We start from the raw sequence: 21,319 nt of genomic DNA, 5'->3' as shown, positions 1-21,319 counted from the left end.
ACGCATGATACTAGAAGATTCTGGCAGTTTTACAACGATTTTAGGAATAATTTCTCCCCCCTCTCCACAAGAGCTCAATCCTATTTCACAAGTCCTATTGATATTGATATTTTATTTCTATCGCACAATACGTTCAGGACCTGTTTTACATTCCTTGAGAGCACTCATCTGAATCCAATCCTTTGTGGCTGGACTATAGCGAGTGTGCTACTGCTTGGCATCAGAGTTCCTTCCAGTTAATTTAGTCAAATTGATTGTACAATCAAAATCATCAAGGGCCCCCGGCCTGGATATTCCGAATATCAAATCCAAAGGAAGCCCACTGGTTTGGGCGAAGGTCCTTAATGTAATGTTCGCACGGATCCCTATCTTTAAGAGGGCAGCCGACTGGAGCCATCTAATTATCGTTTATTAGCAATGATGGACTCCAGCGAAAAGCTCTTTGCACAGATATTATTAGAACAATTATCTCGATGGTTAGAAGAAAGAGACATACTGGGAATTTTTCAAACTGGTTTTCGAAAGCCTTATGCTCCGAGCAGTATCTCAACGCTGCAGTACTTAATTTCTTCATGTTCTAAAATGAAAGACAATGCACTGTGTTGCTGCTTGTTCACTTAACCAAGGCCTTTGACCTGGTCTCTCAAGTTAAACTTTGGGAGAAATGTAAAAACTGGGGCATAGATCCACAGCTATTGTACTTTATTCAATTCCTGTACACTAACTTTTCTCTATCAGCCCGTCTTAGCTTAGAAGGCCACCATTCTGACTACATTTCAAGCAATAGTGGCATAAAACAGGGCTGTGTATTGGGACTGGTATTATATAATGTGTCCACAGTTGATTTAGCCCCGGTCTTGAATAATGTATGACATGTCCCCCCAAAAATTAATAACCCCAAAGTCATCAGCATTTCTTATGCTGATAACATAATAATTTTCGACCAGACTCCAATTGGCCTGGAGCGATCATTAGCTGCTCTTTCTATGTATGCGGTGGCCAATAATATGGTCATCAATAAGCATAAGACTAGAGCAATGTGCCTTGGGGGGGAAACACATTTCTAAGGCCAAATGGTATATTGATAACACCTTGTTGAATGAGGTGCAAGAATAGATATATACTTGGGCTTTCCCGTAAAGGTTGACGCACCAGCATGCTTCTACGAAGAACATGTCCAAGGCAAAGTATGGAAGAGATGGATGGTCACCAAGAATTTTATAGAACACAAAGGGGGATGGAACATTGCTGGTTCTGTTGAGATTTACAGGACGAGTATAATACCTGCCATACTATATGCCCTTGAGGTTCTGCCTGCTACACAGGTACAGTGGCCGAGGAAGTTTAAAGCAAAAAGATTGCGCTCCATCATAAACGTACCACATGCCGTGCCAGTGGATGCTTTGCGATTAGATTATGGCTTACCCTCTCTGTATTCACTGTGGAGTACTCTGACTACTACTATACGCAAAATTGGACAAGACGATTGCAGCTCAAATGCTTTATTGCCGCTGCTTGGCGATAGCTCCCCATCAGCTGCTTTAAATCCATTTATTGCCAAATTGCAAAGTTTTAGCATGGCTCATTTGCGAACCTTGGGCCTCAACAGCAATGCATTGGTAAACTCACTTGATTATAAAAAGATCGTCAAGCAGAAATGTCGACAATGGGATCTGATTTCCAATATCGAGCAACTGCATCAACATGCAGAATACTCATATCTGAGTTTCCTTAGAAATATGCCTTGCAGCTACCTAACAAAATGCTGTCGCATTAATTTAAAGCATTTTATTCTGTGTCTGCATTTTAACATCCTCCCTACAAACAAATGCACTAGCCACTGGAAACATTCTCTTCCCCGGAATGACTTATGTAGATGTTGTAGTCTCGAGAGTGAGACTGCCATACATATACTAACATTATGTACAGCTATGACTGCGATTTATGAGTATATGGTCACTTTGTAAGTGCAATAGAAAGCATTACAGAAGACCAATTTTGGTCGACACGGATAGCTGCTCAATCTGTAGTAATAACTTCATCCGCACACGAAATTTGGAGTAGGGTCACTAGCACTTATTGATTGATATTTTATTTCTATCACACTCGTACATAAGTGTTTCAGAGCGGGAAAAATTAGGGAAAAATTAGATTGTTTTTTGCTTTTCTAGGGGTTTCTGATATATTATTCACTGTTTTAACTGAATAGAAGATATTTATTATATGTGTGGTATATTTGTCTGTCTGTAGTTCAAGTGACTGTTCTGAACTGTCATTTTAAATTGATTATTTCTTTGTCTTTTTGCACTCTTTTCTAAATTCTTGCTTGTAATATGCTTAAAGTTTATATGAAATTAAATTAATGCATTTCAATTAAAAAAACAAAAATTGAATTATTCCAACACTGTCATTGTGACCTCACTGGTTTTGATTGGTAAAGCCTTTTCATTGCCTTGGTTAATAGACAGACACTACTAGAGAATACACACCTTACCTTTAATAGGTTGATCATTTTTCTGGGTGGGGTCTGCGCACTTGGAACAATTGTGGATTCAAAATACTATTTATTTCATAGTTCAATGTAGTAACATGGCACTTCAATGAAATCTGGATTTCTGAATTCCCATGGTTCCCACAAATGTGAAAATTACGCTCCTTTACCGCTTGCATCTTCTTTTTCCAGTGGGCCTTCTCATGCGGAGAAGACCACTGCAAATTCTTTCATCGCCCACCAACCTGTCTACCTTTCTTTGTGTCACCAGAAGAAACTTCTGCTGTCTCCAATCCCAAATTTCACCAGCCCTGTCCTCTTCCTTCTTACCTCAAGTTACCCCATGCACTCTGCCCCGGGTTCCCAGCCTCATCTGATGCACAGCACAGCCCGCCCCAATGGTACAGCCGGCTGCAGTGTAACTGAGTGCATGCAATGGGACAAGTAGTCTGCTGCTGGAAAAGGGCACTTCCCATGGTTTACCCTTGATGGAAATGCCCAGTCCTACATGGCACCATACCCAAAGCATAGCTACCTTCTCAACATTTTTAGGATCCCATTAACATCCCTCTTCCACTTGCATTCAGGGCACAAGTCAAGGGTACACACGGGTGGCTGGAGTCTGCCCCCTTTTTTCAGAGAGCAAACACTGTATCCCCACTAACCCCCCGTCCTCCCCCTCCGCCCTCTGCTTTTGAGGAATTAGAAAAGTTTGCCTTTCAATTGAAGTGGGGTTTAGTGTGGTTGGGCTGATGCAAAGTGCATAGCCAGGATCAGCAACACGATAACCACAAGACCACATGAAGATGCGATCATGAAGCCTGCAAATTACCTTATATGAGGAATATACTTGCCATGCAATAATGTTACTGTAGAATTTTAGCTTTGCACCCTTTACACGTTACGAGCAACTTGGATATTAGTTTCTGGGTAAAAATGATTAATCTTCAGAAAGGCAAAGGATTATGTGCAACTCCGACATTGGGAGAAAAAATAAATCTGAATGAAATTTGCAAATTTCTGTTTGCTATGTACACTTCCTATGATATCACTTGCCCTTGAATGTCAATAATCCCTAAAAAAAATGTTAGGATATCTGTCCTTATATTGATTTGTCTTGGGTTTACTCTTGTGCTCTAGGTTTGTCATTACAAGGACTCGTGTGGAACCCACACGTGTGGAACCCACGGCTGCGGAGATGCCACCCCTACCCCATGGCAATGACGATTCCACCCGGCGGGCTGCTAGCAAACAGGTAAAGTGGGTGTAAGGTCTTCTGGCAACGGGCATGGCAGCCACCAGCAGACATGGTCTTAAGCAATGTGCACTTAAGTGGTCAGTAAAACCGCGGTCCTTTGTGGCTGTGCTGGTGCATGGTATGTCAACGGACGACATCATGTAACAGAGCAGGTGTATTTGTAGAGCTCCTATTCACCACTGGAGGGCTAGCTTGGTTCTATTAACAGATAAGGTTACATTATGTAATGCCTTGCCCAAAAAGGGTGATCAATAATGTGCATGCATTTCCAAGTTAGACCACACTCAAAGGCTGGATGCATGCTTCACACCAGTGCATCAAGCAGCACACATTATAGTCCTAGGAAACTCCCAACAAAGGGAACGTGCGTTCAAAGAGCTTCATTCTGGGGCAACTTTTTTTAACAAATTACCTGTTGTATTGCATTTTTTGTCTATCCCTTTTTAAGATACATACATTGCATTTACATGTCTTGAGTTAAACCTGCCAGTAACCTGCACATCCCAATCAACAATAAGGTTTTATGGCTAGTGAAATCGCTTGCTTATTTAGATGCTCACGTCATGCATTCTACATTGTGGAATGCAGACTAGTCTGTTGGGGTCGGTCTCTCAAGATCTCCAGAGAGCGAGTTGGCGAGGTAACTTGACACAAAAGGCCTAAGCCACATAAGACCCGGGTTCCATCAGCACTCTTCAAGCATTAGGGACTACTTAAAACCTTTGTCAAACTTCTCTTCAGCCTCTAACCAGACTGTGCAAGTGCAGTGCCCGTCACTCTCCAGTTTCCTCATTGGTCCTTTGACTTATTTTCAGAAACAAATGGAGGAATACCTCAACGCGCTGTTGGCCAAGTCTTTCTACAGGAACTATCACGCCATGGTGAGTCCATGTTCTGCTGAGTTGCTTTCCCGATTCTTCGATGCCAGAAAATGTAGATTTAACTAAAGACCACCTCATTTGTTCGGACTCTTCTAAAGTCATTTAGTTGCTGCTCAAAATAGGAGCAAAGTTGGATTTCAGAAAAGGTTGTCTCAATCCACATGAAGCTTTTTGGTTTTCATATGTTAATTTGTGCTCATTATGGCCAGGTTGAGTATGAAGGCATGCATTTAAATGAATGCAAATCGTTTCAACAAAGGAGCCCACAAGTGTTTTATACATGTTGGGATAATTGCAATCCTCAAGGTTCGTCTTGAGCAACCGTTGTCATGAAAAAAACATGCCTGGAGCTCTGTGTATAAAGGAGTAGCCAAACTAGCAGGATATATATAATAAAATAATGTTACACATAGATTGCTAGTGGACGCTGACAATGCAGTGGTTATTTATTCTGGCATATTCTGGATTTAGTACACTTTCCCACGCAAAGAAATAATGATATTTTCTTTTCTTATCGGTGTGTAAGAGCAAATTGTTTTAAATGCGATGTGGTGTGATTTTTACACTTTAATAGATTACAGCAACTGTGTTTGTAATTGCATATTGTAAGATGTCTGCCACTCCGCCCTAGAAAGGTACTATGCTTAACACAGTGACACTCTATCTGGAGGGATACCATAGAGACTGTTGTACTATTTGAAGTCTCCTTTACAATGTCGACACTCCTAACGTGATCAAGTGGTGAGAGCACCGCGAAATGCGCCGTTTCTTTGCTTTTCCTTGTCATGCTGACTAATTAAAAATAAAGGGATTTGCCAGTCTGGACTTGCTTCGGTGTCCCTGCCTCTTTGCAGAAAGCCATTTTGGCGTTTTCGCTGCTTTTGGGAGTGCATCCCGATTTCTTTCCCTTTTCTGTACTGGAAGATGATTTTTTCCTTTCAAATATATATCCTGCTAGTTTACAATTTTTCTGCGTCCGATGTCAGCACACATAAAACCTTAGTAGCTGACATCCATTAGCAGCAAAACACGGCAGTCCCAACCAGACTCCACACAAGTCTTGATTGTTGCAATACGTAGAGCATGCGCTTTAACTAATAAGCATCACATCCTCCAAAGATGGACGATTGCATAACCGAGCTGAGAACTGCTTTCAACATGTTGACACTCGGTGCATAACCATAGAGATGTCAGGATATATATTTTTTTGTCCATCTGTGTTTTCCATTCCCACGTGATCAAGCGGTTGTAATACTGCGAAACGAGTCATTTTTTTAATCAAGTTTCTTTTTCTCCAAGGCACATTTACAAATAAAGGTATTTTGTGCTACCTGGATTTTCTGTGATGACTCTTCTTGATGCTGAAAGGACACTAGATCCCCAGCTGCTCCTAGGAGTGCACTCCGTCTTGCATACTTGGGTACAAAGGTTTTTGAAATTATATATGCAAACAAAACAAGAGGGGTGGCAGGGGTGCTACTCTGGGTACCAGCTGCAGCAAGCTCAAACAGTCCAAAGATGTTCTACTCCTAGTGCGCTTTCATAGCAGTTGTCTTCTATTTCTACTGTACATAGTTCATTGAAAAGAAATGGTTTCTGTTTTGAAACTGGTTCTGGCTTAAAACTGCAATTATGTCTTTACCATGCTTTACCATTGAGAAGACTGCTTAGAAAGAACATTGGTATCCCCTTAAAAGCACTGTAAGTGTGTGTGTGTGTGTCTGTCTGTCTGTCTGTCATTCGCGCTGGGTAAAAAAAACACACGCCACACAGGCGGTGCTCCTGTCTTCACTGCCCATGCCAATATAGGCCGAGTTTACAGTGGCAATGAGGTGCATGAAACCCCTCTTTTTATCTTTCTTGGGATTAATGACCGCAAATTCTGTGGGGTGGTGAAGCACAGCAAATCATTATCAGAATCCGAAAGGTTTTGTGTATTCGTTTTCAGAGCGCTGTAAAACCTTGCAAACTACCTACATCTTTTTGGTGACGCCTTTTTCCAACAGTGATGGTTTCAGTTTGGCTTGGAGAGGGATAGGGGGGTTTGTCAAAATAATTGAAAAGCCAGGAACCCCCTGTAGATGTTTCCTTTCATCTGATTAATTTCAGAGGGATAGGGGGTCCATCGGCCCCTGCCCCAACTCTCGCCTTCCTCGCCTTGACCTTGGTGCAGTGGTCTGTTTTCCAGGTTTCTTCTGCAGCCCATATCAGAAGCCGGCAATGGTGGACTGGCATCACACCACTTAAGTCAGTGTGCTGGAAATCTACAGTGTATTAGTGCAGTCCTATAATCAAGAAGGGAGCAAAAGACCCACTCGCTGTGTATATTGGAGGCTGTTATCCACTTTGTGGATTCCCTAAATGAATTGACGTGCTCCTTTTGGTTTTCGCCCCTGAGCTTCTATCCAAGACTACAACCAAAACCCCGGGGCTATAGCCCCCTCAAACTCTCCTGCCCCCACTAGCAACACCTCTGGGTGCTGATGAGACTTTCCGTGTGTACCTCCTTTACCACGCTAATACTCCCATTTGCTCCCACCAACCATCCTCCAAAGAACCATGTCCCCGCCTCCCCCCTTTCTCTTGTTCAATCAATGCTTCCATCATTGCCAATCTCCCTTCTACACAAGACCACATGGCCCGTCTGACCCGCCACATCAGCAACATTAAAAACATTTAACACATCAACTTCGGCCTATCACACCAATGCCACCACCCCCCCCCCCTTTGAACACCAAAACCCATTCTTTCCCGTGCCCTCACACCAGAAGTTACCCTTGGATACCTGTCAACCGGGGTGGGACGACAGGAAACGCGACACCAAGCCCCAACTGTTGCTCGTTCTGGAACCGTCCCTGCCCCCATTTAGACTTGGGAGGAGGCGCTCTTCCCAGAACCTGCTCGCTGCCTGGGGTGCAGCACCCAAATCACCCCAGGAGAGTGGGGGGGGTACGTGTGCCCCCCCAGCACCCCATTGGGCTGAACTGCAACAACAAAAAAACGATTGCGTGTAGTAGAAAAGGTCGCTTTAATGTGACAGGCCACAGCTTACAACAAAACGCTCACCTGGCTCTTTGGCCTTACAGACTACTGATTTTTAACAATTAACCAAAACAATTTGATGAATTCCTTTACTTCATGTCCCTTGTTTCGTACACCTCAATTCCTCTCACCCTTCTTTCCCCAATTCTACCCAATCTTCTCCCCCCTAGGCCACGCTCCCCCTCTTTACCCTTCTTGTACTCCCTGGACTAATACCCACGTTTGCTTCCCCAACCATCCTCCAAAGAACCATGTCCCACTGAGGTGTTCTTTCTGCCCCACCCCACTTCCTTTTTACTTCCCCATTTTTGTCAACTTTTCCACCACCTTCCTCCGATCCAGCAAGTGATATTAATTACCCATCACCAACAGGTGCAACCCATCCTCCCAAATACATCAAATTCCTCTTATTTGATGTCATGTTGTGATACTCTATGTAGCCCCCAGGACTGGCAAAACGTCCCCATCTCCCTATTGATCTTGTCCTGTGAGCGCGCCACTGCCCCTTCCTTAACAGCCCCCCTCCAGACCCTCCTAGGTATCCACTCCATCCAATGTAATGAAACCGGCGGTCAAATCTCCCTCAACCATCTCAAGTCCCTCTTCACCCCCTGGCTCCATGACCAAATCGTTCTCACCCGCTTGCAAAAACAGCTCCACCGGCACCCCATGCTGCTCCATCAACCCAGCCAACATGGGCAGCACCTGATCCCACCTCAACCCCCTACACCCTCACCATCTCAACACTGCGACCGCATAACTCCACCTGAGTTGGGTCCCGAAAACCTCTTTGCAGCCCTCTTCCCTGCCCATTTAACCATGGAGTGGCTGCAGATCCAGATCTGGGGAACCTCACCGCTCCCTTGTGCCGCATCTGCAACAGAAAAAAGCATGCGCTCCCCTGCTGACATACCCCACCGCCAATTTGTACCCCACCCCTCCCCTAACCACTCCTCCCCCAGGTCTCTGCTGTTTCCCTTGTATTTTGACTCCCACCACCCCAATCGCTTAATTCCCCACTCGGTCAAACCCAATTTCCTCTGTCCAGATGCTGCTCCTATCCTGAAAGAATGAGTCCCAAACTCCTAAGCCCTCTCCCCTAAATCCGTCCATCCCTTCATCACCCCAAGAACCTGCCCTGTCGTCACTCCTTACCCACTCTCCTATACGAACACCAGACCTGTCGCGCCTGCAAATCTACTTTGCCATGTTAAGCCAGCCCAGACTGGGCACAAATTCTGTCCTCCCCTGTCCAAATGAATCCAAAGCCCTTTGCCCCTCTGATGTTTTTGATTTTTTTGATCTGACAGGAAACCCCCCTGCCCTCAACACCAATTACGACACCTGGAATGCCCCAAAAAACAGCCAAATAAAGCATGCCCGGAACATGTCCCTATCCCACCGAAAACAGCTTACCCCTCCCCCACCCAATAGCTTGACACAACCTCCCCAACAGCCCTTCTCTTATCCTTCACTCTCACTCTCTTATCCTTCACCCCCCCCCCTTCTCCCCTGGCCAACCCTCTAACATCCTATTCGCCATCTCCCCCTGAAAACCCTAGAACCACTTGCCATAGAACGCAATCCCTGCAATTTCACTGCGATCATTGCCCAAGACTACCCCTTATCCGTGCAATCGAAATAGTTCACCACCCCAAAACTTCCTGCTCCTGACGCATCAGTGAGAACCTGTACCTCCCAAGCCACCGATTCCCCTAGCAGCCACATGGCCACATGGACACCCTATTGAACACCTCCAATAAACACAACCATACCCTGCAGTCCTCCCTGGGTGACCCTGATACCCTTATTCTGTTCTGGGTGCGGTTGCTTCGCCCCAGACATAGACCATGCCATATTTCTGCAAAAAAATGTGCATCCCAGAGTCACTACCCGGGATGCAAGATTCAGGTGCTCCTACAACTTCTGCGTGTCCAGCAACGTCCTCTTGTTCTCCAGTAACTGAACCTTTTTCTCACCTTGTAGTCCGGCAAGCGTGAGGTCATCATACTGAGTCCAACTCAATCCCCAAAAAGATCAGGACCACTGCCGGCCCCTTTGTCTGGTCTTCCGCCAAGGGAACTCCCAAGTCATCCAACTCCTGGAAAACCTCTAGTGTCTCCTGACACTCTCCTTTCTGACTGCCCAATTTATGAACAAAAAATCATCCAGGCAATGCAGCAAGCCTTTGAAACCTGCTCGGTACGTTAAACCCCACTGCAGGAAAGAGCTAAAACGCTCAAACACAGCACAGGACACTGCACATTATGAAGGCAGCACCTTTTCTACAGAAATCTGGTTCTCCAACGGGATCCCCAACAACAGGAAATCCTCTGGATGTACCGGCAGCAGCCTGAACGCAGACCTGATGTACTTGGGCACACACGCTCCATTTCCCTGCTCTCACAAGCTCCACCTCCTGATCCACGCTCGCGTAAGACACCACCCAATTCTCTTGGGCAATGAAATTGTTCACTGACATGCCCTCTGGCCGCGACAAATGGTGGATCAGTCTAAACTCCCCTTCAACTTTCTTAGGCACCACCCCCAAAGGGGATATCACCAAATCTCCCGGCAAGTCTACAAAGGTCCAACCACCTTCCCCTCCGCCCCTTCTTTTTTCAGCTTCAGTCTTACAATGTCTCCCCCGTGCAAACCTCAGGGTTTTTTTGGCCCACCTCTACACCCTTGGTCCCTGATACCCCAGCCTAAAACTCTGCTGAAACGCCCCCCCAAAATCTTTGCTGCTTCCCCATCAGGGTAAAAGCGCAGCCATTCCTCCAACTTGACTGGCGTATAGGCCTTTCCCCACAATCTCTCTGCAGCACTCAAGCCCTGGAACACCCTTCCTTGTTGAATGCCTAGCATGCCGCTGATGGCTGTCCTCTGCCGCCTCCTACCCGTCTGAGGCGGGGCAACCATGAAAGGGCACAGGCAAACTGCTTGCTGTGTGCAAAGCGGGTGTGGGGCGCGTGGACGCCATACACTGTAACCACAAATCCATGTCCATCATACCTCACCCATGCGAACCCATGAAAGCTTACAAATGCCTTCATAATGGCATCCATGTATTTGAACAATGCCACACTCCTCTGAGTATTTCTCATAGTACACACTGGCATATATCAAAAAAGCTGATGTCCAATTATCAATCGTTACTGGCACCTTGGGCCTCAATGCCAGCTCCTTCTCCTACTTGATCCCTCCTTTTTTCACTTCCCTGTGCAGAAGCTTAAATATGTCCCCAAACTCCCCCACCGAAATGTCCTCTTCGGTGGCCGCCATTAAATTTGCCTCTAGCGGCTTTGTGACGTCCATATGAGGTAAATTCAGCTTCTCTTTGGCCTCACTAGCCTCTGTAGCGCTAACTTCCGGTATCTCAGTGTCCGGTTCTTGTCTGTCTGCACCTCTACCGTGTTTACGCTCTTCACCTCTGGCCTCATCAATGCCCCTGCAGTTCCCAGCCATCTTTCCTCCCCAAAAAACGCTCCCTAACCCCACTCCTTTGCGATTCCCACCTCGCCCCCAACCTGACCCACACAGCCGACCATTCCCAACCATGCTCGCCTCTTAGCGGTCTGTCCACTCACGTCATCCTGGCCGCACCACCGCCACGCCTCCTTCCTTCCTGATGGTACTCCCACTGTGGGGACAAAACACATTGGCAGATCTTCTCTGCCTGTCAGCGCAACCACTAGGCGCACCCCTAGACCACCTCTCCCACCCAGTTGCCATGCCTCTGCTGTCACAACCCCTGTCCTCCCGCACCACCCTACCAAATCTTTCCATGCTCTCCTCGTCTCCCCAGTCCCCATGACCTCCTTCCTCCCATACCATCCAGTCTTCCTCTCCCACCCTCCTCTCAACCGCCATATACCATTCTTGGTCTGTGAGCCCACTTGGGCCAGGAAGATCCTCCTCTCGCCAGCAAGGGGCGTTTACCACAATGATACTGTGACGTCTTCTTGGAGGGGCCTCCCAAACCCCTCCTACGCTGCTCTTCTTGGCAGATGCGTGCAGTCCTGTGCCCTTCCTGCTGTTTTGTTAGGGACTGTCCTGATCCTTCCCTATTATCGGTTTCTTCTGTGTGAGGGACCGCCTCGCGCCCTCTACCGTGCTCCTCTGCGCTGTCCTCAGAGACCGTCCTGGACGTTTGCCCTCTTTTGCCAACTACCGGGGAGGGCGTCCGCCCCATGCCCGCCACACCCTACCACAGGCACTTCTTCCCCTAGCCCCTCTTCAACCCTCACTCCTTCCAACATTCTCCTGAAAACCACCTTCCTCCCTACCCCCAACCCTATGCCCATCTTGACCCTCACTGCCCTTATTCCCGGGTGCACCCTCCTCCTCCACCCCCTTCCATGGCATGTGCACTCTGCTCCACCTGGCCCCCTTCATCCCTTCCTTTGCCCTCCCCTTTTCTGTCCCCGCTGAAGGGCTGCAAGCCACCACTGCTGCGAGGGCCCTGTCTGAGGCCGCCCTGTGCTAGCTCTGCCCATCTTGGGCTCCTTTTCCCCGTGACCTCGTGCACCACTTCTTCCAGCTGGGTCTTTGAGACCCTCCTTATTGGGCTCCATGCTTCCCGCAGGGGTTGTCCACTAGCCCCCCCGGACGTGGCACCCACAATCTCCACCTTCCCACCTATACCTTGGTGAAGGGCTCCTTAAGCCCCTTACATTAAATTATCTTTTACTATGCTCTTTCTCTCCCTGTTATATGATGTTAATTTATTTAAATGTAATTTATTTGTCGTCCCCCCCGCCTCCTGCACCTGCCCTTCCCCTGCTGTCCTGAAGGCCACCCTAATGGCCACCCACTGCTATCTCCTGGGCACAGTGCCTGCCTGCAACAGCAGCCTAAGCCCTAACAGAACAGAGCATGCAGCACTGCCACCTGGTGGGCAGCTAGCAGCACTGCACTACCAGAACCCCACTGACACAAACTCCTATGCTCTCGCCCCCGCTCCTAAATCACCACATGAGGCCTCTCGGACCTCCTCACCCCAGACCAACCCATACCCACCCTATGGTACCCCTCCCGCTCTCACACATAGTAGACCAAAATGCTTGGCTGCACTGCGCTCCCCCCTGCCTGGGACCCTGTCAGGCCTGCACGGGGGCATAAGAGCACCGGTATATGTGCTCTTTATTTTTATATTTTTTCAAGCCCTACACTCACCTGCTTCACCCATACACCCACCGTAACGCCACCCGGCCCAGCCTTCACCGAACAACAATTGCAGGGGCAGGAAATTAACGGGAGCAAGCGACAGACACGCACCAAACACGACACCCAGCCCCTTTCTGTTCCTCGTGCTGCCACATCTGTGGCACTGTCCAGATGCTAAGTGCCAACATGTGGGGTTTTGGTGCGTGCAGGCCGGCAAGAGGGTATGTGGCTGTCTTGCCACCTGCCTGACCGGTTCCACTGCTGACCTTTGTACCTGCCAGTGGTCTCTTTGGCAAGGGAAAGCACAGCAGTCGAGGCGTAGACAGGGTAGGGCCTGAGCGGGCAAGACCCACACAAAACCTTTACATGTACACTCAGCAGCGCTGTGTCTTCATTTAATAATGTTAATGTCACTGTGATGGGCCCAACTACATTAGCTTCAGACCCCACTTGTTGGACAATCCTGGCCTCTGCACAGCGGTACTAGCAGCCAATAGACGGTAAACGCGGATTGGTCGTGGAGGGCATTCTGTCAAGGGCAATGGAAAAGCCTTTGTTGTTGGGCTCAGAAATCGGAGGACCGGCAGCGGCCTTGCAGACGACCCTTCTGCCATGCATCTCCCAAAGTCTGTGGGTGGTGCCTGGTGGCCAGAGAACGCTCTCCTGGAATGCATGCAGAGATGGCACCACGCTCAGTGGGTACAGCTGATAGGATTAACACCAAATGTCTACAAAATGGGGAACGGAATGTAGTTTTCATTGTTAGTACCTGCATTCCTATGCATACATTTTTGGGCAATTGAAATCGTGATGCGGGGTTAGTGCTTGCATGTCAGGGGAGTGGGGACAGGAGACAGCTCCTTCTCACAGCAGATATGAAGAAGCGTTAACTGCTTGTAACATTGACGCTTCACCAGAATATAATGGAATGGAACTAGACTGTGACAGCACCCCAACTAGCCGCAGCACATGTTGGGGTGATCATCGGCTCCAACCAACAGTGCAGGCCTGTCCCCCTCCCAACCCTTTAGGATAACATGCTGTTGGCAATGTGGGCAACCCAAGTAGGCATTCACCCACCAATCCCGTAAACCCCAACTGGGGAAAACGTATAGATGTTACAAGCAGCCCCATTTACATTATTGAAACTTGACAATATGTGATATTCATTTTTCTTCACTGCTGCCTACATACTGCCCATTATCCTGTGACTTCACTTCCTGTGAAGTCACTTCATGCACATTAAGGGCCCCTGCACTTTGTGCCGCACTTGGCCCCAAAAAATCCTAGGTCCGGCCCCGCCTCTAGGCTTGGACTCGATGTACCTTGGTGGGTTGGGGTAGGAGCCCTGCCATGCAAAATCAGATCTCTTTAGTAGCGGGTTCTGAAGTCTATGGTGCCTTCTGCTACCTATGGACTCCCGTGGAGTCTGCCCTCCAGAAGAGCTTTCTTTCTCCCGGTCGCCTCCTTCCCCCCAAAAGTTGTTTTATCATTCATTGAGTGTTTCTCATTCCCATAGTGGTCATCCTTGCACCCCTTGCACCAGCCTACTGATATATTGTCCCTCTTATGTGAGGAGGGCCATTGCTTAGTCCCCCCTCATCTCATTGCGATTGGGGTGGCGTTCCCATGACCCTCTCCTTTCAGAGCCGCGTACCCCTCCGCTTGACTGGTTCTCATGCTGCTTTCTCTTGCCTTCTCTTTCAGACGGAGTTCTTGGACGTCAGCCAGCTCTCATTCATCGCTGATTTGGGACCGAAAGGCTTGTAAGTTGTCCTGCGTTTCACACCACCCCTGCCCCCAGGCTAATCTCTCCGGATGTGTCTCGGTGGAGCTTTAATCGCCATGACGATCAGCCCAGGGCCTGTGCAGAAACCCCTGGTTCCAGGAAAAGGATAAACAGCCTTTGTCCCATCAGGGCACGCTGCACTGGAGTTTCATCCATCGGACCACTGTTGGGCCAGCTGAAACCAGTTGATGGTCCCAAACGTGCGGATAGCCCCATCGCCATGACCACCTTCTCAAATGGCCTTCTCTGTTGGCATTGTTGAAAGGTTGGCATTGTTGAAAGGTGATCTAACCGCTGCACATGGCACACGACACCAGGTCCCTTATCTGTTGGTTTATCATAGGTCGTTGGGTGGGGTCATCTCCGGGGTCGGTGACTACAGTTGCCACCAGCATGCTGGGCAACTCACCCATCGTCACCACAGATCAGTCCTTGCATACATACTTATTTTTAGCTTTTTCTTCTGTATGTTTAAAACACCTCCACTTATGCGATTTAGTGACTCATCTAGTGAGTTTATTTCAAAAGTTAACTTTTTATTTTACTTGCAAATGTGATATTTCAATTCCAATTTTCCCACAGGTAAGGTGCTGTCCTTCTTCTTGGGTGATCTTAACTTGTAACGATCCAGTGATGTCGTACAAGGGAATTTACCTATTCAAAATGAACCAGTTTGTTTTGTCTCTTGGTATGGTGAAAGACCAGTTTGTTTTGTCTCTTGGTATGGTGAAAGGCCAGTTTGTTTTGTCTCTTGGTATGATGAAAGACCAGTTTGTTTTGTCTCTTGGTATGAAGAAAGACCAGTTTGTTTTGTCTTTTGGTATGGTGAAAGGCCAGTTTGTTTTGTCTCTTGGTATGGTGAAAGACCAATTTGTTTTGTCTCTTGGTATGGTGAAAGACTAGTTTGTTTTGTCTCTTGGTATGGTGAAAGACCAGTTTGTTTTGTCTCTTGGTATGGTGAAAGACCAGTTTGTTTTGTCTCTTGGTATGGTGAAAGGCCAGTTTGTTTTGTCTCTTGGTATGGTGAAAGACCAGTTTTTTTTCTCTCTTGGTATGATGAAAGACCAGTTTGTTTTGTCTTTTGGTATGGTGAAAGGCCAGTTTGTTTTGTCTCTTGATATGGTGCAAGACGAGTTTGTTATGTCTCTTGGTATGATGAAAGGCCATTTTTTTGTCTCTTGGTATGGTGAAAGACCAGTTTGTTTTGTCACTTTGTATGGTGAAAGCCATACCGCGTGAGGCTGCACTGATGCTCTATACTGTGCAAAGTATGAATGGCTTATGCAAAGTATGAATGGCTTATGGGGCACCATTAAAGTCTGACTCTTGCTCCTGTCCTGCTCCCTCCATTCTCAGAGAATGTCTCATCTTTCATAGATCCGGTTTGGATGCAGTTCACATTTGTTTAATTCTTAATTTTCTGGTTCCTCAGTTGCAGGCCCTGACGTAAGTGGTATGCATACTGAATCCTTTGATTGGTCATTCGGTGCCACCCCGTACTACACATGCACTAAATATAGTTCTCACCATGTGGAGATTTTCTGGCATTGCTGATCAAGAGATCTGCCTAAAGCTCAAAGAAGCCATGAAAATGAAATTCACATTCTATAAGATTTAACACTATTGCCTACATTTAAATTAGTTCCTCCTAATTTAATTCATTTGAAATGTAGGTGTTCTCAAACAGGTTGTTCAATTCTGCATGCCTTTTAAGAGGGTTCCCCCAAATGGTTAAGTAAGCTGCGGCCCAGCAAGGCAGCACCATCTTCCCGTTTGGCAATCACATGGTTGATCATGTCGAAACATCAGATGACTATCCGGTGATCAACGGCAAGGCAAAAACTGCTCCGCTGTAACCTTGCCCATCTTGTCGAGTAGTCTTGGGTTGAGAGTTGAGATCTTCCTTAAATAGATTACCTGCGGGCAGGCTTTTGCCATTTTATGGGGTATATTGTGGCACCCTGGAAGGGACTGATCGAGTGGTAGCAGAACGTACCATAAGCCATTCGGCCGAAGGTTAACGTTTTTCTTGTTGCAGGGAAGGAGCCATCCTGAAAAGATCTGGAGGACACCGGATCCAAGGGTTCAACTGCATTGGGCACCACCAGATGTGCTACCGCTGGTCCAAAAGGTGGGTTGGCTTTATAGAGGCCATGCCGGCCAGTCTTGCAAAACAGCATGGATGGAGGCAGCGGGCCTAGCTTGATGGGGTGACTTATCAGTGATGCAAAATGTTCAATGGGTGTGTAGCCATGTAGCAGTCCCTGTGAATTATGTTTTTTTTTTATCTGCAGGATATTTAGTTTAGTTTACTCAGTGTCTGGCCTTGTAAATACTGCTCTCCACATGTACAGCAAGGCACTATACTCTACATAAAGTCACTATATTCTACACATCTGTCCCAATCCATCATACATGAAAACATTTTGAGTTCTGCAAACCAAAGGGAAAATGGAAGTCTTGCATACTTTACCTGAAGTTGGCATCCATTGCCTATCCTTTTCATAAAGAGAAAGACCATCTACAATAGCCAATACACTATTTATCATACGGAATTGATCAAGAGACAATCAGAACAGTAGCTTCCTCTGTATTGCTCAAGATCCCCTAGCCTTCTCCAATCCTCCACCTGCAGTAGTCATTAAAGAACCTGCGCCATACCGTATAAGCCACAATAGGAGGACAAGAACTCCACACATGATAGGTGGATGGCCATAATACGGGAGTCAACATGAGCACTGTTTGCTAAATGTATAATCCTGCAAAGCCAGATGCCAATTTAAAAGCTGCGGCCAGAGTCCACAAGGAAGGTGGAGAGGGCTATCTGTTCAAAAGGGTCCCCCTATGTGGCTAGGAGCTTTCACCTGCTCTTTGTTGCTGCAGATTGTAGCTACCTGTGGAGGAAGAATGCGAGGGCCAGCCGTGAGTCACTCCTATCAGTAACTGTGGGACTTGGCTGCATTGTTTGGCTCTCCCTTTTCAAGACACGCCATTGCATGTGCCCCACTCTCATGGCCTATAATAGCTTGTTAATTGGTGTGTTTTCTGTGTGAGTATGGTTATGCGCCATGTGCATGGAGTGGCTGTGTCCTAATCAGACTTACTAGCCGGTCATTTAGAAGCTGCACCCCTAGAACTGTATCTGAGAGCAGGTAGCTAACTTTAGTCCAGCAAATCACAAAGTGGCTATGCAATTAATCTGTCAGTCAAGCGACTCTAAAAAGGATCAACGTGTAGATGCAGAAAAGACGTCTCTGGAGAACCGAGTGAAGTAGGGAATAAGGTGAACGTTTCCGCCCCTCTGCCCTTCCATTGCAATTCATTGCTAGGAAGTTGATCTTCATTGTAGTGGTTGAGATCCATTGTGGCCGATCTTGATAAGTTGTAATTTAGGATCCTCATGTGCTGCAGCATCATATGCTTCATCAGCGCTGGTATGGCACGTGTTGCAGGACCAACCTGAATCTTGCAGAGAGAATGTTCTCAGATCCCAGGGTTGCAGCAGGCCCACATCTAGAGGCTAAGCTTTCCGTAATAAGTGCAAACCTACCCAAGACTACATCATCTGGAAGGTTGCCGGAACATGCACTTCATGGGTTGCCTGATGCAGTGCTAGGCGGACATTAAGGGTGTAGCTCCAGATATGCATAACCATGGTTTAGGAGTATTGGACACATTTCTTCTCTGTTCACGCTAAACATTTGCAAAGTTTTTAGCACACGAGGATGTGGCAATGTGAGCCCTTTTGTGTGAGTGCGTCAGTGCTGTGGTGTGGAGAGTGGAACACGTTCAGTACAGAGTGGGAGGCTGAGGAACATTGGGACAGGGAGCCTTCCTAAAAGGTATTCCCCTCAGCAGCCGCCTGATGTTCAAACCTGCGACTCCAGCTGCAAACATGATCTTCTTGGTTAGCAATCTGCTGCTATGCATGTAGGTCTGCCGGTGTGTGTGTGAGCATGCGACATCTCTGCAGCGAATGACTTTCATACATTTTCTGTAGCTGTGACATTTTAAAAGTTGCATGCTATTATAGAAGCATTGGTGAAGGCAAGAGTACAACACATCTACTTTACAAGACTTGGAAAAAGTTGTGGGAGGGAGTCACTCCAGGTCTTGTAGATAGAAATATGGTTTTGTTGCCATAACTTTGGAAGTGAAGGTGACTATTTAATAAAACAAAAACCATTAGACACTGTTTTACCCTGCACCCAGAGACACATTACCTAGGTCTGTGGTTTATGTATTTTGGGAGTAACTGATTGTTCATAATTTGTATATTTGTAAACAATACACATTTTCTATATTTACAAACCATGTGAACTTTATATTTACTAAACAAATATTTTCTTACCTACAAATCACAGTTGATTACAAGTTCCTAGCGTTTTCCACTACACGGTTATACATTTTTTACCTTATGCTTTGGTTCCTTGACAAGACAAATATTCAAACTTGAATGCATTTAAATAGTTTTAACTCGCCATGATTAAGCTGTGGAACACAGCTAATAGTCGGTGGCCTTTTTTGTGTGTTTTTTAATCGATCACTAAATAGAAGCCTATGTTTGCATACGTCAGTTTCCCTAACTGCCCCTTTTTTCTGCCATTCGTTGGCTGGTTGGGATATGCAGTGCCTACTTGTGAGCAGTTACTCTGCTCTTTTCTCGTATGTTGCATTTAAATAAAGTACTGTTTCTGGCCACCGAAGGCCTTCAGCGTTACATTACAAGCAAGCTCTTTTCTATAATACTGATTAGTAAAAGCTTTAACCTGTGATTTTGACTTGGAAAAAAACACCTTGTGATCACAGCCTGGAAAACTGGTTTACACAAGATTGGGTGTGTGATTCTTACTGTGGGCAAAAGAACTTGTGACGTGTCTTTTGACACACATTACTAAGGTTGGGACTAACTGCTCCAAGTTGAATCTAGGTTTACATAAATTCGGAAACCTTTTCCATACTGAACAGAATACTGTTATACATAGAACTAATGGCTCTGATTATTCTTTGATACTTGCATCATTTGAGTTAAAATTAAATGTATCATACCATCGTTGAAAATGGATGTATATTATTTTATAACTCAATAGTGCATATTTCCCTGTAAAGTACATTATGAATATAAAGCATTGTGAAATCCTGGGATTATTCATTTTATGTTTCAGAGCTGAAAATAAATATTCTGAGGCCTGAGCATAAATCATTTGCTGGTAATGCCATTCCAAATGCTTGGGCCTTAACACTTTTGGATATAACCATGTTCCTGTTTCAACAGTCATTTATAACATACCTGTACAAATGTGTTTCTAGTTGTGACAAGACAAGGGAGGGTATGGAGAGAGGACAAGACGAACGATCTTTCTAGGCCTTGTCATTCAGATTGTGCAAGTGCGGTAACACACAAAGTGCAGGGGAAGGGGACGGGGGGAGTGCAAGGGGAAAGTGCAATCGGGGAAGCATTGCTCTGAATAAGTGCAACCTGGGCAGCGTGGCTCTGGGTAAGTGCAAGGTGATGGGGGACTATAGAGGATTACAGTTACAGCCCCTAGTGCATGAAAGGCCCGCAGGCAGTGCAGTGGAGACTGGTCAAAGAAGAGACAGGTATCCAGTGAGCCTCTGAGGGTAAGAAAGCAACCAGTTGGCACAGCAACCGGGTAGGTCAGCAGGGGAGGGAGGGAAAGCAGAGGAGAAAAGGAAGGTCTTGAGCTGCTTCCGGAACTTCAGGTGGTCCGGCTCAAGTTTGAGAGGGGCAGGGAGGCCGTTCCAGAGGGAGACACCTGCAGAGGAAAGTGATCTACCCCTCACTCTCTGCCTGGAAACTTGATCCTTGCAGCCACCTGTAGCTAGTGGAGAGATTTTAGGCTGGAAAGATACGGTCCCTGGGCTTGATGCCAAGGATAAGTCAAGGATAAGTGTCAGTCATGTTCTAGATTAGTTGCAGAGGGCAGAGAGTAGAGGAAGGAAGATTGAGAAAGAGGCTGTTACAGTAATCCAGCCTAGAGAGAACCAGGGCTCTGCAGACAGTGAGCTTCTGGGGGAAAGTGCGAAAGTGAGGGAAGGAGAGGGTGGAGTCGAAGATAACCCCAAGGTTTATTGCCTCACAGGAAAACAAAGGAAGATAGCCCATGGAGGGTGGCCAGAGTGAGTGAGAGAAAGCGGGAACGGGGGGCCCGATGACGAGGATCTCAGTCTTAATGGCATTAAGGCAGAGATTGTTGGAGGCGCACCAATCCTGAATCGCGGATAGACGGTGAGGAATGAGCCAGAGAGTAGACAATGCTGTAGGGAGCCTGAAGGAAAGCTGAGTGTCATGCGCATAACACTGAAAATAGTTCTCGGGCTCCAAATGATGTCTCTCAATGAAGCAAATGGTGGTCAGAAATGTATTTTTACTTAATAATGCCCATGGTCCATTAGCACTTCCTAGCATTAAATAGAGTCAGTGCCCATGTCTTGTGTCCTTTAGTTTGTAGTGCATCTCTCTCACCCTTTCAGGCCTTGGTTCATTTGAATGCCAAAAGCGGCTTTCTTTTTCTGTTTTGCAATAAAAGTTGACCACAAATCCCCTCTCTTTCGGGCCTGCTTACATGAATGCTCCTGGGCGAGTGTTAAATCTCAAACACTGTATCGGGCATCTCCACATCTCCCCTTAGGTGCTGTTATGAGGCGCCACCTATTCTCTTTCCTAA

At 46.6% G+C, this 21,319-nt stretch overlaps 1 protein-coding gene across 5 annotated transcripts in view; it reads left to right on the top strand.

Moving 5' to 3' along the window:
- PLD2 (phospholipase D2) overlaps positions 1-21,319 on the top strand; it is a 730,967-nt gene that overhangs the window by 448,163 nt on the left and 261,485 nt on the right. For all 5 annotated transcript variants that reach the window (XM_069644098.1, XM_069644072.1, XM_069644080.1 and 2 more), the window contains 4 exons: positions 3,632-3,746; positions 4,565-4,630; positions 14,549-14,607; positions 16,669-16,761. In XM_069644098.1, coding sequence (XP_069500199.1) covers positions 3,632-3,746; positions 4,565-4,630; positions 14,549-14,607; positions 16,669-16,761 — 333 coding nt within the window. The remainder of the gene's footprint in view (positions 1-3,631; positions 3,747-4,564; positions 4,631-14,548; positions 14,608-16,668; positions 16,762-21,319) is intronic.

This window comes from Ambystoma mexicanum, chromosome 1p (assembly GCF_040938575.1).
Source record: "Ambystoma mexicanum isolate Mex_15411 chromosome 1p, UKY_AmexF1_1, whole genome shotgun sequence".
NCBI classification, from domain to species: domain Eukaryota; kingdom Metazoa; phylum Chordata; class Amphibia; order Caudata; family Ambystomatidae; genus Ambystoma; species Ambystoma mexicanum.
This window is presented reverse-complemented; position numbering and strand designations above follow the sequence as displayed.